This window comes from Anabrus simplex, chromosome 5 (genome assembly GCF_040414725.1).
Source record: "Anabrus simplex isolate iqAnaSimp1 chromosome 5, ASM4041472v1, whole genome shotgun sequence".
In the NCBI taxonomy this organism is placed as follows: Eukaryota; Metazoa; Arthropoda; class Insecta; order Orthoptera; family Tettigoniidae; genus Anabrus; species Anabrus simplex.
The window spans coordinates 437,297,567-437,316,164 of NC_090269.1; the positions used below are offsets into that span (position 1 = coordinate 437,297,567).

Here is an 18,598-nt window from a genome sequence, read left to right on the forward strand (position 1 = left end):
ACACTACTGAATAATAATAATAAGAAGAAGAAGAAGAACCAGGAGGAGGAGAATAAGAAGAAGAGGAGAACTGTCACACTACGAGCTCGTTTCATAGATATATTTTGAACACATACTTTTAAATCTTCCGTGGTTTGATATCCCTCTGAGCTCTTGTGGAAGGAAGTTCCATTCTCGCCTGGCCACAACAGTGAAGGAATTGTTGTAGGTTGAGGATTTATGCTTAGGAATAGCGAACAATGTCCAGCTCAGCGCTCTGGTGGTTTTATCATGGTGTTCAGAAAAGCTATGAAATCGTTCATACAGGTAACATGGGCATTGTAAGGTAAGGATTCATTGCAATGAAGTCCGGGTATGCAGCTTGCGTCTGTCTTCAAGGCATAGCCATCTGAGGTCGACGTAAGACTGGTTAACATGATCTGAAAATTTCAGATTACATATAAAACTTACACAGGCATTCTGTGCATGTTGTAGTTTATCTCGAAGCTTGGTTTTCACGTCTTTGTAAACTACATCACAATAATCAAATACTGGAAGAACGAGGGTTTCGACTAGTTTCTTCTTGAATCTGAATGCAAAAGTAAATTTGAAATTGTTTAATGTGTGCAACGTGGCAAAAATTCATCTACTCACAGATATTATCTGATCTGTCCACAAGAGGTGCTGGTGAATGGTTACTCCGAGATTTTTTACGCTCTTGCAAAAGGGAAGAGCTTGAATTTGAAGTTGAAGTTGAACATCAAGGATGGACATGCAGTAATTACTAGAAATAAGTCTTGGGTGGGCAATTACTATGGTCTGGGACTTTTTTGGGTTCAAAATAAGTATATGCGGGGAAGACCATTTACTTATGGCCTCTAGATACATGTTAATTTGCTCGATTGCTGTCGAAATGTCCGTTGGTTTTGCATGGATGTACACTTGTATGTCATCATCATAGATATGATGTTTACAATGTGTCAGCTGTTTAGCTAGGTCGTTGATATAGAAGGAAAATAGCAAAGTAGCAAGGGTTGACCCTTGTGGGACACCTCCCTTCACATATTGCTACGAAGAAAATGTACCTTGATTGAAGACACGTTGTTGACGTTCGTGTAAATAAGCTCCCAACCATCTCAGAGTACTGTAGCAGACAACTGTGATTGGTTGTTGGAGGTTAAAAAGAGAGATAACAACTGTGATTGGTATACTGAAGTTTGAAGAAAACTGTGATTGTTTAACAAAGGTTGAAAAGAGAGATTAAGAACAACTGTGTATGGTTATTGGAGGTTGAAAAGAGAGGGATGAAGAACAACTGTGACTGGTTTTTGGATGTTGAAAAGAGAGGTATGAAGAACAACTGTGATTGGTTGTTGGAGGTCGAAGAAGAGGGATGAAGAACAACTGTCATTGGTTGTTGGAGGCTGAAAATAGAGGGATGAATAACTGTAATTTTTGCTGGATGTTGGAAAGAGAGGGAATAACAACTGTAATTGGTAGTTGGAAGTTGAAAACAGAGGGAACAACAACTGTGATCGGTTGCTGGAGGTTGAAAAGAGAGGGATGAACAACCATAATTGGTGGTTGGAAGCTGAAAAGAGAGGGATGAAGAAAAACTGTGATTGGTTATCGAAGGTTGAAGAGAGAGAGAGAGACAATGAAAAATTGAGAAGGCTTGTCAGAGTTTAAAAAGAGGGTAAGGAAAACCATGATTTGCTGTTGGAGGCTGTAAAGAGAGGGAAGAAGAACAACTGTGACTAGTTTTTGGAGGCTGAAAGGAGAGAGACTGAAAAACAATGGCGATGGCTTGTCGGAGCTTGAAAAGAGAGAGAGAAAGAAAAAACCATGATGCTGGCAGAGGCTGAAAGATACATATGAAGTACTGTGAGTGATAGTTGGAGGTTGAAGAGAGGGAGAAGAACATCTGTGATTGCTCATTGGAGGTTGAAAAGATAGGGATGAACAACTGTGATAGGTTGTAGGAGGTTGAAAGGAGAGGGATGAAGAACAACTATGATTGGTTGTTGGACGCTGAAATGAAAGAGATGAAGAACAAATATGACTGGTTATCGGAGGTTGAAAAGAGGAGATAAGGGACAACAGTGATTGGTTATCGAAGGTTGAAAAGAGAGAGATAAAAAACAACTGTGATTGGTTATCAGTGGTTGAAAAGAGGAAAAGAGAGGGATGAAAAAACTGTGATTGGTTATTGAAGGTTGAAGAGAGGGATGAAGAAGAACACTGATTGTTTGTTGGAGGATGAAAGAGAAGGATGTACAACTGTGATTGGTTTTTGGAGGTTAAAAAGAGAGGGATTAAGAGCAACTGTGACTGGTTGTTGGAGGTTGAGAAGAGAGAGATCAAGAAAAACTTTCATTGGTTACCGAAGGTTGAAGAGAGGGATGAAGAACAACTGTGATTGGTTATCAAAGGTTGAAAATACAGAGATAAGAAACACCTGCGATTTGTTGTCAAAGCTTGAAAAGAGAGGGTTGAAGAACAACTGTGATAGGTTATCGAAGGTTGAAAAGAGGGAAATGAAGAACTATGATTGGTTTTTGGAGTTAGAAAAGAGAGGGATGAAGAACAACAGGGATTGGCTGCTGGAGATTGAAAATAGAGGGATGAACAACTGTGATTGGTTGTTGTAGGTTGGAAAGAGAGGGATAAAGAAAAACTGTGACTGGTTGTTGGAGGTTAAAAAGAGAGAGATGAAGAACAACGGTGACTGGTTACCGAAGGTTGAAGAGAGGGATGCAGAAACACTGAGCTTGGTTGTTGGAGTTTGAAAAGAGAGAGATAAAGAACAACTCTGATTGGTTATCAGAGGTTGAAGAGAGGGATGAAGAACAACTGAGATTGGTTGTTGCAGGTTGAAAGAGAGATGAAGAGCAACTGTGATTTGTTATCGGAGGTTAATGAGAGGGATGAAGAATACTGTGACTGGTGTTGGAGGCTGAAAAGAGAGAGATGAATAACAACTGTGATTGGTTACTGAAGGTTGAAGTGAGGGATAAGGAACAACTATGATTGGTTGTTAGAGATCGAAAAGAGAGAGATTAAGAATAACTGTGATTGGTTATCACAAGTTGGAAAGAGAGGGATGAAGAACAAATGTGATTGGTTGCTGGAGGTTGAAAAGAGAGAATTGAACAACTGTGATTGGTTATTGGAGGTTAGAAAGAGAGGGACGAAAATCTGTGAAGGTTTGTTGGAAGTTGAAAAGAGACGGATGAACAACTGTTATTGGTTGTCAGAGGATGAAAAGAGAGGGATGAAGAACAACTGTGATTAGTTATCGAAGGCTGAAGAGAGGGATGGGGAAAAACACTGATTGCTTGTTGGAGGATGAAAGAGAAGGATGTACAACTGTGATTGGTTGTTGGAGGTAGAAAGGAGGGATTAAGAGCAACTGTGACTGGTTGTTGGAGGTTGAAAAGAGAGGAAGAAAAACTGTCATTGGTTACCAGAGGTGAAAAACAGAGGGATGAAGAAACTGTGATTGATTGATGGATGTTTAAAAGAGAGGGATGAACAACTGTGATTGGCTGTTGGAGGTTGAAAAGAGAGGGATGAACAGCTGTCATTTGTTGTTGGGAGTTGAAAAGAGAGAGAGGAAGAACAATTGTGATTGGCTGTCAGAGGTTGAAAAGAGGGATGAAGAAAAACTGTGATTGGTGTTTGGAGATTGAAGAGAGGGATTAAGAACAACTGTAACTGGTTGTTAGAGGTTGAAAAGAGAGGGATGAAGAACAACTGTGATTGGTTTTTGGAGGTTGAAAATAGAGGTATGAAAAACAACTCTGATTTGTTGTTGGAGGTTGAAGAGAGAGGGATGAAGAACATCTGTGACTGGTCATCAGAGGTTGAAAAGAGAGGGTTAAAGAGAAAGTATGGATAGTTGTTGGAGGTTGAAAGGAGAGGGATGAAGAATCACTGTGGTTGGTTTTCAGAGGTTGAAAAGAGAGGGTTGAAGAACAGCTGTGATGGTTAGGGGAGGTTGAAAAGAGAAGGATGAAGAACAATCGTGATTGGCTGTCAGAGGTTGAAAAGAGAGGGATGAAGAACAACTGTGATTGGTTTTTGGAGGTTGAAAATAGAGGTATGAAAAACAACTCTGATTTGTTGTTGGAGGTTGAAGAGAGAGGGATGAAGAACAACTGTGATTGGTTATCAAAGGTTGAAAATACAGAGATAAGAAACACCTGTGATTTGTTGTCAAAGCTTGAAAAGAGAGGGTTGAAGAACAACTGTGATAGGTTATCGAAGGTTGAAAAGAGGGAAATGAAGAACTATGATTGGTTTTTGGAGTTAGAAAAGAGAGGGATGAAGAACAACAGGGATTGGCTGCTGGAGATTGAAAATAGAGGGATGAACAACTGTGATTGGTTGTTGTAGGTTGGAAAGAGAGGGATAAAGAAAAACTGTGACTGGTTGTTGGAGGTTAAAAAGAGAGAGATGAAGAACAACGGTGACTGGTTACCGAAGTTTGAAGAGAGGGATGCAGAAACACTGAGCTTGGTTGTTGGAGTTTGAAAAGAGAGAGATAAAGAACAACTCTGATTGGTTATCAGAGGTTGAAGAGAGGGATGAAGAACAACTGAGATTGGTTGTTGCAGGTTGAAAGAGAGATGAAGAGCAACTGTGATTTGTTATCGGAGGTTAATGAGAGGGATGAAGAATACTGTGACTGGTGTTGGAGACTGAAAAGAAAGAGATGAATAACAACTGTGATTGGTTACTGAAGGTTGAAGTGAGGGATAAGGAACAACTATGATTGGTTGTTAGAGATCGAAAAGAGAGAGATTAAGAATAACTGTGATTGGTTATCACAAGTTGGAAAGAGAGGGATGAAGAACAAATGTGATTGGTTGCTGGAGGTTGAAAAGAGAGAATTGAACAACTGTGATTGGTTATTGGAGGTTAGAAAGAGAGGGACGAAAATCTGTGAAGGTTTGTTGGAAGTTGAAAAGAGACGGATGAACAACTGTTATTGGTTGTCAGAGGATGAAAAGAGAGGGATGAAGAACAACTGTGATTAGTTATCGAAGGCTGAAGAGAGGGATGGGGAAAAACATTGATTGCTTGTTGGAGGATGAAAGAGAAGGATGTACAACTGTGATTGGTTGTTGGAGGTAGAAAGGAGGGATTAAGAGCAACTGTGACTGGTTGTTGGAGGTTGAAAAGAGAGGAAGAAAAACTGTCATTGGTTATCAGAGGTGAAAAACAGAGGGATGAAGAAACTGTGATTGATTGATGGATGTTTAAAAGAGAGGGATGAACAACTGTGATTGGCTGTTGGAGGTTGAAAAGAGAGGGATGAACAGCTGTCATTTGTTGTTGGGAGTTGAAAAGAGAGAGAGGAAGAACAATTGTGATTGGCTGTCAGAAGTTGAAAAGAGGGATGAAGAAAAACTGTGATTGGTGTTTGGAGATTGAAGAGAGGGATTAAGAACAACTGTAACTGGTTGTTAGAGGTTGAAAAGAGAGGGATGAAGAACAACTGTGAATGGTTTTTGGAGGTTGAAAATAGAGGTATGAAAAACAACTCTGATTTGTTGTTGGAGGTTGAAGAGAGAGGGATGAAGAACATCTGTGACTGGTCATCGGAGGTTGAAAAGAGAGGGTTAAAGAGAAAGTATGGATAGTTGTTGGAGGTTGAAAGGAGAGGGATGAAGAATCACTGTGGTTGGTTTTCAGAGGTTGAAAAGAGAGGGTTGAAGAACAGCTGTGATGGTTAGGGGAGGTTGAAAAGAGAAGGATGAAGAACAATCGTGATTGGCTGTCAGAGGTTGAAAAGAGAGGGATGAAGAACAACTGTGATTGGTTTTTGGAGGTTGAAAATAGAGGTATGAAAAACAACTCTGATTTGTTGTTGGAGGTTGAAGAGAGAGGGATGAAGAACATCTGTGACTGATCATCGGAGGTTGAAAAGAGAGGGTTAAAGAGAAAGTATGGATAGTTGTTGGAGGTTGAAAGGAGAGGGATGAAGAATAACTGTGGTTGGTTTTCAGAGGTTAAAAAGAGAGGGATGAAGAACAGCTGTCATGGTTAGGGGAGGTTGAAAAGAGAAGGATGAAGAACAATCGTGATTGGCTGTCAGAGGTTGAAAAGAGAGGGATGAAGAACAACTGTGACTGGTTTTTGGATGTTGAAAAGAGAGGTATGAAGAACAACTGTGATTGGTTGTTGGAGGTCGAAGAAGAGGGATGAAGAACAACTGTCATTGGTTGTTGGAGGCTGAAAATAGAGGGATGAACAACTGTAATTTTTGCTGGATGTTGGAAAGAGAGGGAATAACAACTGTAATTGGTAGTTGGAAGTTGAAAACAGAGGGAACAACAACTGTGATCGGTTGCTGGAGGTTGAAAAGAGAGGGATGAACAACCATAATTGGTGGTTGGAAGCTGAAAAGAGAGGGATGAAGAAAAACTGTGATTGGTTATCGAAGGTTGAAGAGAGAGAGAGAGAGAGAGAGAGAGAGAGAGACAATGAAAAATTGAGAAGGCTTGTCAGAGTTTAAAAAGAGGGTAAGGAAAACCATGATTTGCTGTTGGAGGCTGTAAAGAGAGGGAAGAAGAACAACTGTGACTAGTTTTTGGAGGCTGAAAGGAGAGAGACTGAAAAACAATGGCGATGGCTTGTCGGAGCTTGAAAAGAGAGAGAGAGAAAGAAAAAACCATGATGCTGGCAGAGGCTGAAAGATACATATGAAGTACTGTGAATGATAGTTGGAGGTTGAAGAGAGGGAGAAGAACAACTGTGATTGCTCATTGGAGGTTGAAAAGATAGGGATGAACAACTGTGATAGGTTGTAAGAGGTTGAAAGGAGAGGGATGAAGAACAACTATGATTGGTTGTTGGAGGCTGAAATGAAAGAGATGAAGAACAAATATGATTGGTTATCGGAGGTTGAAAAGAGGAGATAAGGGACAACAGTGATTGGTTATCGAAGGTTGAAAAGAGAGAGATAAAAAACAACTGTGATTGGTTATCAGTGGTTGAAAAGAGGAAAAGAGAGGGATGAAAAAACTGTGATTGGTTATTGAAGGTTGAAGAGAGGGATGAAGAAGAACACTGATTGTTTGTTGGAGGATGAAAGAGAAGGATGTACAACTGTGATTGGTTTTTGGAGGTTAAAAAGAGAGGGATTAAGAGCAACTGTGACTGGTTGTTGGAGGTTGAGAAGAGAGAGATCAAGAAAAACTTTCATTGGTTACCGAAGGTTGAAGAGAGGGATGAAGAACAACTGTGATTGGTTATCAAAGGTTGAAAATACAGAGATAAGAAACACCTGTGATTTGTTGTCAAAGCTTGAAAAGAGAGGGTTGAAGAACAACTGTGATAGGTTATCGAAGGTTGAAAAGAGGGAAATGAAGAACTATGATTGGTTTTTGGAGTTAGAAAAGAGAGGGATGAAGAACAACAGGGATTGGCTGCTGGAGATTGAAAATAGAGGGATGAACAACTGTGATTGGTTGTCAGAGGTTGAAAAGAGAGGGCTGAAGAACAACTGTGAATGGTTATCGGAAATTGAAAAGAAAGGGATGAGGAACTGTAATTGGTTGTTGGAGGCTATAGAGAGAGGGATGAAGAACAACTGTGACTGGTTCTCAGAGGCTGAAAAGAGAGAGACAAAGAACAATTGTGATTGCTTTTCAGAGTTTGAAAAGAGAGAGATAAGGAAAAACAATGATATGCTGTTCGAGGCTGTAAAGAGAGGGATGTAGAAAAAATGTGATCAGTTGTTGGATGTTGAAAAGAAAGGGATGAAGAATAACTGTTATTGGTAATGAGAGAGCCTTTTGTTCATCGATGGCAGTATATGAAGATGGAGAGATTATCCTTGTCCTTTGGGTTTTCATGCTCTCTTTTTGTTTCCCCATCTGTCCACACTCAACTGCAATTATGTGCATCCTATTACCTGTTCCCTTCCTTGTTCCTATCTCTCTATGTGTGACTTGATTTCAAATTTGTTTGCTCCTTTCTACTGGTTACATAAAAGGATGATAATTTATGTACAAGCCCTATTTCTAGCTTTGCTATATAAAGCAGAGACTTACAAGAGCCAAAACATAATTATTCAAAGATCCTTTCTCTTATTTGTTACAAAATCTGTATCTAATGAAGTCTTTTTAGCTATCGCTGGCAGTGGGCCTGATTACCAAGCCAATTCTCTTCACAATAAAATTACTTCCATATATAGATCTCTCCCTACCAACATTGTCATCCTAGAAGCTAAAAGTATGAAATTGACATTAAAATCAGATGTTCAGATTTGTTGTAATATTGTTTCAGTAACTGCACCTCCGTGGCTCAGGCAGCAGCGCATCGGCATCTCATCGCTCGGTTCTGGGATTAAAATCCTGGTCACTCCATGTGAGACTAGTGCTGGACACAACAGAGGTGGGACAGGTATTTCTCTGGGTACTCTGGTTTATCCTGTCACCTTTAATTCCAGCAACACTCTCCAACATCATTTCATTTCATCTGTCAGTCATTAATCATTGCCCCACTCAATCACATAAACAATTTTTAGTCAAATTGAGGTTAGTATACAAATATATATGTGCCTTAAGAATAGACAGCAAGTTACACATATATTTCCTGAACAACAGTTACAAGTACAGTTATGTAACAAATCAATCTCAGTCAACTGCTACTGGTTTAATTGTAATTGCTATAAAGTTACCTGGAATGATACATGTGATGTATTTGCTGTGTCGTCAATGCAGATTAGTTCCTCTTTGATCTTTACTTCCGAGTCCATTTTAAATAGTATGTGAAGGCTTAGGTGGTTTTGGGATGTAAATGACTTCCACTTACACTGAAACATGAGCAACAAACACTGTTAGTACTGTTACAGTCATCAGTTTAATGTCAAGCCTGCACCTTTACATTGACTATTGATATTGTGCTCATTGCCACAGGACCTCCAGTTTTACCTGAAACACAGGGATAAACATTTTCATTAAAAAAACATCAAACATCCATAGATTGGGATTAATTTGCAACCCCCTCTTATGAAAAGCCTGTGACTATACCATTTACTTATCAACCACTACACTGGGAGTCTAATGACTGGTTTGATGTACCTCTCCATAAAATGTAATCCTGAGCTACACTGTAGATGTACTATAATCTGTTCATTAGCCTACATTTTGTCCTCTATCCCTAAGTGGTCATTGTTTCATAACACAGGCTTCAAGTGACATGGGCACAGGTAAATCTTATGGCGATGATGGGATAGGAAAGCACTAGGAGAGGGAAGGGAAATGGTGCAGAAAATGGAAACCCTGGATAACCATCTTTAGTACTGCTGATAATGGGGTTCAAAATATCTCCCAAACGCATGCTCTGAGCAGTGCGCTCGTAAGCACACTGGCAACTTCCTTGGTGGTTCTAGGATTACTAGAAGGACTGGTATGAAGCGTTATACAAACATCCTCAATGTTAGAGATCCCTTCAGAGGTCATGGCCACATCTCCCCACTCCTAGTCCTTTCCTATTCCATCGTCACACTATGACCAATCTGCGTTGGTGCGACATAAAGCCAGCAGTCACAACAGAACATTACAAAATTGGATAAACTTATAAAAGCAGAATCCACTTTCGAAATTCACCACCATGGTTATATCTGATCAATAAAAGTTGGTTTGTGATAAAAAATGAAATGGCATATGGCTTTTAGTGCCGAGAGATCCCAGGACAGGTTCAGCTTGCCAGGTGTAGGTCTTTTAAGTTGACTGCCGTAGGCGACCTGCGTGTTGTGATGAGGATGAAATGATGATGCAGACAATACATACACCCAGCCCTTGTGCCAGGGAAATTAACCAATGATGGTTAAAATTCCCGACCCTGCCGGGAATCGAACCCAGGACCCCTGTGACTGAAGGCCAGCACGCTAACCTTTAGCCATGGAGATGGACGGTTTATGATAATTCTACAGAGAGACTCAGACCTTACATCCGGCCATCCTACAGAGGAAAGGTTTTCCACACATTGCATGACTTAGCTCACTCCAGCATAAAAGTCACAGTGGATTTAATACAACAGCAGTTTGTTTAGCCTTCAGTGAAACAAGATGTAAAACTGGGGGGTAGAAACATTCATTCCTGGTCAAAGAGCAAAAGTTTTAATACACACAAATAGTGATATCGGAACTTTGAGTTAAGTCAGTGATCGCATCTCTCACGTCCATGTAGACATAGGTAGGAACCCTATATTGTTTTCAAGGCTTCACATACCTACTTACAATGATAGACAGATTCACACATTGGCAAGAAGCAGTACTGCTAAAAGACATTACTGAAGAAACTGTTGCTAGTACTCTCTTGTCATCATGGATTGCATATTTTGGTGCCCCTAAATTCATCACCACCAACAGAGGATATCAGTTCGGTTGCCAGCTGTTCACTCACCGCACAAGAGCTTTGTGAATAACTCACATAAGAATTACCACTTACCATCCTGCTTCCAATATGAAAGTCAAACGCTGGCATCGCAATCACAAGGCTTCCTTAAGAACTTGCCCCTCAGATGACTGGGTCAACAACTTACCTACCATCCTAACGGGCCTCCATGCATATGTGATTCCAGAATACAACATCACTCCATCAGAAATGACTCTTGGAGTCACAATCAAACTTCCATCTGATTTCTTTGATTCAACAGCATCAGCCTTCCTTCCTTCCTTTGTATTCAAACTGAGGCAGCACATGGACTTACTGAAGCTAATCAACATTCAACATCACTCTGCAAGATCCATCGAGAACTTATGACAACTTCTTATGTATTCATCGGACAAGATGCAGTAACAAAACTTCTCCAACCTATTGACAATAGACCGTACCTTGCAATCACATGTTCTCACTCTGGAAATGCCTCATGGTCAACAGTTCTGATTGCACGGTTTGCTTCCCAAGTAGATTCATTGACATCACTGGGGAGGGAGTAGTATGTGGCAGCTAGTGATTCATGAACTATTAAAGTACTTGACCAGTATTGTTTGTTCCATATTTTCTCCAAGTTGTATGTTCTATTATTCTTTCTTTCTAACCTACCCAACATCTGGAGTATATCTTTGTATTAGGTAGTTGTAGTAATAAATAGTGTACATTTAAAAACAAAAAGAACTGCACTGGCATTGGCTCCAAAATAATTCTGAATTTAGTTAGAACAGAATGAATACAGAACTCACAGAATCAGTTCTGAATTTCTGTTGGAACAGTATGTACACCCCTGCACATGAGCAGGCCAGTCAGAATCAATTTGGTACCATGTTGGAACAAACTTACATGCGTTATCACTTGAGCCTAGATTTCGAATATCTATCAAATCTCGAAATGCATCCATGCACTATCAAATTATGGAAAATGCACAATAAACTAGAAAATATGCACTATCAAAATTCAGTTCCACATTGTTATATTTTCATTTCCTTTTGAAACACAGTACAACAACTAATTTCTCCACATTTTCTTAATTTAAGTCCACTCATTTAACTGACAGAACATTCCTGAATACAGAAAATTATCTTTCTACATCACAAAAAGTGACAGGCTCATACTAATGAAAACCAGTCTAGCTTAAGCCAGTAAGGAGGACGGATGTATCGTGTGGCGTGCGCCTGCTGAGTGGAGTGGAGTAGGAGTGTGGAAGCGGTAGGGTCAAGCGGTCGGCAAGGAGATAGATACGATGAATGGGGTAGACGTAGAGGCTATGAGGAAAGTAGTAAAAGAAGTAATACAGGAGGTATGTCCGTTTGAGCAATTAAAGAAGATGCTTCAAGAACAAGTCCAGGAGCAAGAAAAGACGAGACAGTGGATCCAGGATTATATGAAAAATACGAAGACGATGATAGAAGGCAGCGAGAAAGAACTGGTGTCACTAAGAGAGAAAATAAAAAATATGGAAGAAGAGATGGTAAACCTGAAGAAAGAAATTGAAGTCAGCAGACAGAAGCATAAGAAGAAATCCATATTTATTTACGGGGTGGAGGAAGAAAAGGCAGAATCTAAAGTGGACATTATTTACAAAGTGGTAGATGTTATACAAAAAAAAAATGAAAATAAATTTCAGTGAGGTAGATATAGACAATGTGGAGAGAGTTGGCAAGGTGGGAGGGCACAGGCCCATAAAAGTGTCGCTGCTATCTTCATTGATGGCAGATATAGTGATAAGGAATGCTGGTAATCTTCAGTGTGAGAACATTAGAATTAAGAGAGATTTCGGAAGAGAAGAGAGCAGGAATTTTAAAATTCTCAAGAAACATTTTGTGAAAGCAAAAATTCAGGGATTGAAAGCGTATATTAGTGGTCAGATACTTGTGGTGAGCGACAGGAATTGGACCCGAAAGTGGACAATATCGAAACTGAAATTAATGAATGAGAGTTTAAGGCAAGAAGAAACTAGCAGGGCTGAGAGTTCGAGGCAAAAGAGTTTGAGACAAGAAGAAATAAGCAGGGCTGAGAGATTGAGGCAAGAAGAAACTACCAGGAATGATGTGAGGCAAGAAGAAAAAAGCAGGGCTGACAGTTCGAGGCAAGAAGAAACTACCAGGGCTGATGTACATACTGTAAAGGAAGGAACACTGAGTAGATGGGGTTCCTGGGAAGAGATCATGAAAAGAGCTGAAGAAAAAGGAAATGCAAGGAGGATGGAAGTAGCCAGGAAATTAATGGACGAACTAGTGTCGGAGGTCTGCGCGAGGGAAGAAAAAGAATCACAGGGGAAGACAAGTGGACAGAATCGGAGCGAGAATAATGGATTGAGGGAGGAAGCAGAAGTAAGAAGTGCCGTGATTAAAGGGAGAAGCTTGAGTTTGAAGGAGCTATGGGACAAAAAGGGAAAAATGGAAGGAATAATTACGAGAAGTAAAAAGTCAAGTAACAGTTTTAAGTAACATAGTTTGCCTATGGATGGATGATAAGAGAGGAAGTGTAGTTTATGGTGGTGTCTGTATGTGTGTACTTGCCCAAGTAATGGTGCCTGTATGTGTAGTATAATTGTAATTGAAGTGATGGTGTCTTTAGGTAAAAGATGGATGTATTAATTGTATGGTATTCATTCAAGTGATGATATGATGACTGGATTTGAAGTGTTAAGAATGGAAGGTGACGATGAGGGATGGATGATAAGAGAGGTAACGAAGCTTAATGGTATTGATGATAAGAGAGGTAGCGTAGTTTAGATAGTATTTATTCAAATGATGGTGTCTGTATATATGGATGAAAGATAATAGAGGTAACGAGGTGATAAGGTGTTTTTAAGTGTATTGTAATTGTATGGTATTTATTCAAGTGTCTTTAGGTACAAGATGGATGAATTGTGGAGTTTGATAGATGGATGATAAGAGAGGTAGCGAAGTTTAGATGAGGGATGGTAATGAGGAGAGGTAAATAAGTTCAGATGGTATTATTCAAGTGATGGTGTCAGTATGTGTATTCTAATTGTTGAAGTAAATGTGGCCTGGGAAATGATGGATGGTTGTGGAGTTCGATAGATGGATGATGTGTAGTATAATTGTTATTGAAGTGATGGTGTTTTTAGGTAAAAGATGGATGGATTAATTGTACGGTATTTATTCAAGTGATGATATGACGACTGGACTGGAAGTGTTAAGAGGGATGATGATAAGAGAGGTAGCGAAGTTTAAATGGTATCGATGATAAGAGAGGTAGTGAAGTTTAGATGGTATTTATCCAAGTGATGGTGTCTGTATATATAGACGAAGGATAAGAGAGGTAACGAGGTGATAAGGTGTTTTTAAGTGTATTGTAATCGTATGGTATTTATTCAAGTGTTTTTAGGTATAAGATGGATGAATTGTAGAGTTTGATAGATGAATGATAAGAGAGGTAGTGAAGTTTAGATGATGGATGGAAATGAGGAGAGGGAACAAAGTTTAGATGGTATTTGTTCAAGTGATGGTGTCTGTATGTGTATGGTTTGTGGAGTTCGATAGATGGATGATAAGAAAGGTAGTAAAGTTTAGATGGAGGACTCTAATTGAAGTGTTAAGTATGAAAAGTGATGATGGAGGGATGATAAGAGAGACAGCACAGTTTAAATGGTATTGATAATTGATTCATTAATTAATGGTAGATCGGTAAGCAAAGTTGGTTGTATATGATTATTTAAATTAGATTAAGAATGGTTGTATAAGACGAGCAGGAACAGATAAGTAGTACAGTGATAAATTTGCAACGTGTGCAGAGTACGTTATAGCAGAATGTGTGTGCAACGGAAGTATGGATTCAGCAACTCAGAGGGAGTCAAGTAGAGGAAATGTCGGAGGAATGGAATGTGCAAAGGTTCGCGTGTTTACTCAGCAGGGGCACGAAGGTCTGTGACATACATAATACAGCTTAAATTGCATATTCTGGAAAACAACAGAAATATTGTTCTATTTATTTTTGTTCATTCCGTACATTATTTTCTTTTCTTTTTCTGTACAGTACACAGAGTGTGATATGTATTTTTTTTTTGTTTTTTTTTTACAGTTCATAGAGTGTGATTCTGGGAAACAATAGAAATGTTGTTCTACTCATTTTTGTTCATTCCGTACATTATTTTCTTTTCTTTTTCTGTACAGCACACAGAGTGTGATATGTTTTTTTTTTTTTTTTTTAGTTCATAGAGTGTGAATTTTGGTTTAGGCTGGACATTGTTATTTTCTCTTTAATGGATCAAATAGGTATCCTTACTGTAGATCTAGAGAAAATAATAAATAAATAATAAAAATAATACTAATAAAAACATTCAGGATGAAGTATATCTGAAGTTATATCTTTTCAAATATTAACATAAAAATTCGTTTCACTCACTCCATTTACACAAGAAGCCCCTTCATAAACTTTTAACACATGGCATGACACCAAAACTGCACAGCAGAGTCCAATACTAAATTACAGTTTGAATTGTGCTGCTTTCCAACTCCCTTCTTTTCTCAATTATTTTGACTTCAGACGTGTGAACAGTGAGAGTTTGGAGTTCAGGTAGGAAATTCCAGGAAAACAGTACAAGATTCAGTGCAAAACCAAGGTTTGTAAGCTGCTATCTTAGTAACGCAGGGTCACAGAAATGTGATTCAAGTTTTGATTTCTTCGTCAAACAGAGAAGAATGCAAACATCAGGGTTCAATTTTTTATAGGACACCTTATTCCTAAGGATTAAAGCTGTTGTCGGGGGTTTTCCCGCTGATGTCAATGTTTAATCAAGCAACAGATAAAAAAGTGGTTGGCTAACCGGATTATAGGACCTCTATGCATCTAACTTTGGTTGTCAAGTACCTAATATGCCAGGAATACATTTTCTTTCTCTTTCAATGATAGACAAATAACGTGGACGTACGGTCCTAAATTCTGCAAACCAGTGTTCAAGAAAGGTACTATCATGCAATCTAAGGTAATATATGCGTCAAAGTCAGAAGAAAGGTCATATAATCCTATATAAATATCCAATTATTGGCTATTAAATCAAAAATCTCAAAATATGCATTACGCATGAATTTTCTTCCAAAAATGCCAAAGGATGCAAACACGCACGAAAAATGTAAAGCTGTTTGGGATTACTCATAAACGAATATTTGCAAAGTTTCAAAAGTGTAACCAGCTTATTTAGGAACATGCATTTGCATGGGAATCTGGGCTCTAATTATCACTAAGAATGGTAGCTGGGTAATATTTAATGCAGACAGCCTACAGTAGGCTGAAAAACAGAATTATCTGCCCCTGTTCTTTTGTGTTTAAATACGAACTGAACAATAAAGTTTACCTTATTTCCTACCACGTACCGTACGATATAAAGTTCCTGGAAATGTAGAAGACAGAGACTCCAACTTTATTAACAACATGTTCAAAGCTTTGGACACAGTGTAAAACGTAAGAAATTGCAATTACCTTAGGAAGAAAATCTTAAGAGAAACAACACAATTCACAGAATAAACCTCCACAAGCTGCCGCAATATGTCCGGGATGCCCAATGCAAAAACCATTTATAGGAACATTAAATAACAAGCAAACCATTTCGAAAGTAAAACTGAAATAGCGAATAGCATTCCTCACGAATCTGTAACCAGTGTGTTGTTCCTCGACTGTATACAAACACACCCGGTTTAATTCACTTATCTCCAGCTAAGTACTGTGCATGGATAGAAGTGATAAGTCGTCTGAGACAAACATGACCAACTATTACACTCAAACATTGAAATGTAGCTGGCTTGAAGATGATAAATTAATTTTAAGTAAACAGAAAACTTCTGTGATTAGATTTCACCATAAGATTACTTTAAATATGGAAATTAGTCCAGTATCATTTGGAGAGACCATAATTGAGTGCTCATCATCAACAAAGTTTCTTGGCTTGTGGATGGATGAATCATTAACCTGGGAAAAACATAGAGTTTATAGAGAAAAAAGCTTAGTAGAGTTTATTTCATGATAATTTCTTTGAAAAAATAGTTTTAATTTAAAGGCTTGCCAAATTATGTATTTTGCATATGTCCATCCCATACTAACCTATGGAATCATTTACTGGGGGAATTCACGATATAGCGAAGTCATCTTTAAGTTACAAAAGAAAATAATTAGAGGAATGGCCGGTGTCGGCAGGAGGACAAGCTGCAAGAAATACTTTAAACTTTATTTTATTTTACCATTGCCTAGCCTTTATATCATCCATACACTTGTATATATGAAGGAGAATGTAAACAGCTACACCATAAACTCTGATGTACATAGGTATAATACCAGAAATAGACACAGTCGGCACATAGAACCACACAAAACTAAGCTATATGAATCAAGTTTGAATTACGCAGGAGTACATTTATTTAATATATTACCAGACTACATTAAGCAGATAAAACCATGTTCAAAATTTAAGAAAGAATTATTCAAATTTGTTTCTAACCATTGTTTTTATTCTACTGAAGAATACTTAGCTCTTGAAAATTAACTTATGTATCACTTTTTTTTAAATCTGTGCATCTTTACCACATTGTATATTTCTCTTTATTTATCATGGCATGTATATTACTGTTTTATCCTTTGTTACTGTAAATATGATTATTTACGTGTCCCATATCACTGTGTGATCAGCTGGACGAAATACAATACAATACAATACTGGAAAGCTGACTGTATGGGAGCGAAATGCGGCTTCCGGCGCGACTAGCTGCACGGAATGGAAGCATGACTGACGTATACGTACATGCGACGAGGCACAGGTACCTTAGCGAATTTTAAACATTTAGGCGGAATGTCTCTTGCAGATTTCACCAAATACAGTAGAGACAATACACGACACTTACGGATTTCGCCTTGCTAAAATGGGAGACAATTCGACGGTGGCGCTCCTAGTGACTTGACCTGAACAAATCGCGCTAAATTCAAATATCAATGGAAATGTATATACGGAAATGGATAAATAAATTACGTCTAGAAAGACAGTGGTATTGAGATATTAACTTCGAAGTTGCTAAAGCAATTCTGGATAAATGAATGAAAAATTATTTAAAAGGTTATTATTCAAAGACTGAAATTAGACATATAACAAGGTGTGAAATGGACTGCTGTGAAATGGCTTGATCTTTCATTTATGCATTACTTTTTTAGCTTTAGCATACCTGCCTGAAATCTTACGGTTGGATTTGTCTTTTTTCCTCATTTAAAAACAATGTATCATCACATTAAGACATTTGTCAATAAAAATATCAGCACATTCCTTACACATATGACGCAATGAATTAACATTTAACAGCTGGACAATTTTCCTCTTAACATTATTATTATTATTATTATTTATTATTATTTATTTTCCACTAATTGTAGTTACAATTTAGGGATGGTGAATGGAGAAAGGGCATAGCCCCATATACACAAAAGTGCCTCCACCACCACTTAAAATTATAATATACAAATATACAATTACATTCTACATGATGTTCTTATATACAGTTAAAATATTTACATAGGCATATTTACATACAGTAATACTCACAAGACCTGTTCAACATTCAAGTCATGACGACACACACACACACACGCACACACACACACACACACACACACACACAGAGTCTCTCTCTCTCTCTCTCTCTCTCTCTCTCTCTCTCTAGAAACCCCACATATATTTTAGCTAGGCCGGCTCACTCATACACATTTACCGTCTCAATCACTCGGGACCCCATAGCTTTCATCCAACCTCCCACTCATACTGAACATTCTCACAGTAGATAAATTATGTTTTGTACAGAGGGTTTCGTTATATATACATCCGTTTTACGTCTTTGAAGCCTACTAACAGAAAGAAAATCTATAAAATCCCGGCTTTAATCTGAGAAGAGGGATAAAAGAAAGAAAAGTTTGAAAATGTTGTCGATAGTGATGCTTTGAGGAATATTTACGTACAATTAGAGCAAAAATGTAACATACCCTTGGCTGTATAGTCGAGGATTTTTAAAGTCGCTGGCCTGGAAATGATCTGAACAGATCTTATAATTCTTATACAAGCGTAACGTCCCTTCTTTCTTGTACACTTTATCCAAATCGCTTTTGTGACATTTCAAAACCCACAGATCACACCTACAACAACACATCCGTATTGAAGGTTAAGT

At 38.4% G+C, this 18,598-nt stretch overlaps 1 protein-coding gene across 2 annotated transcripts in view; it reads right to left on the reverse strand.

Moving 5' to 3' along the window:
* The window catches only part of LOC136875078 (zinc finger protein 782), a 67,552-nt gene extending 51,251 nt beyond the window's left edge, over window positions 1–16,301 (reverse strand). The window contains exons 1-2 of one of the 2 annotated variants that reach the window (XM_067148809.2): window positions 16,124–16,301; window positions 8,672–8,806 (exon numbers count right to left, since the gene is read on the reverse strand). In XM_067148809.2, the coding sequence (XP_067004910.2) occupies window positions 8,672–8,806; window positions 16,124–16,186 (198 nt within the window). In that variant the 5' untranslated portion in view covers window positions 16,187–16,301. Of the gene's footprint in view, window positions 1–8,671; window positions 8,807–15,881; window positions 15,943–16,123 lie in introns of those variants that run through there. The other variant, XM_067148810.2, reaches the window with a different exon arrangement.
* Window positions 16,302–18,598: the final 2,297 nt, after the last annotated feature.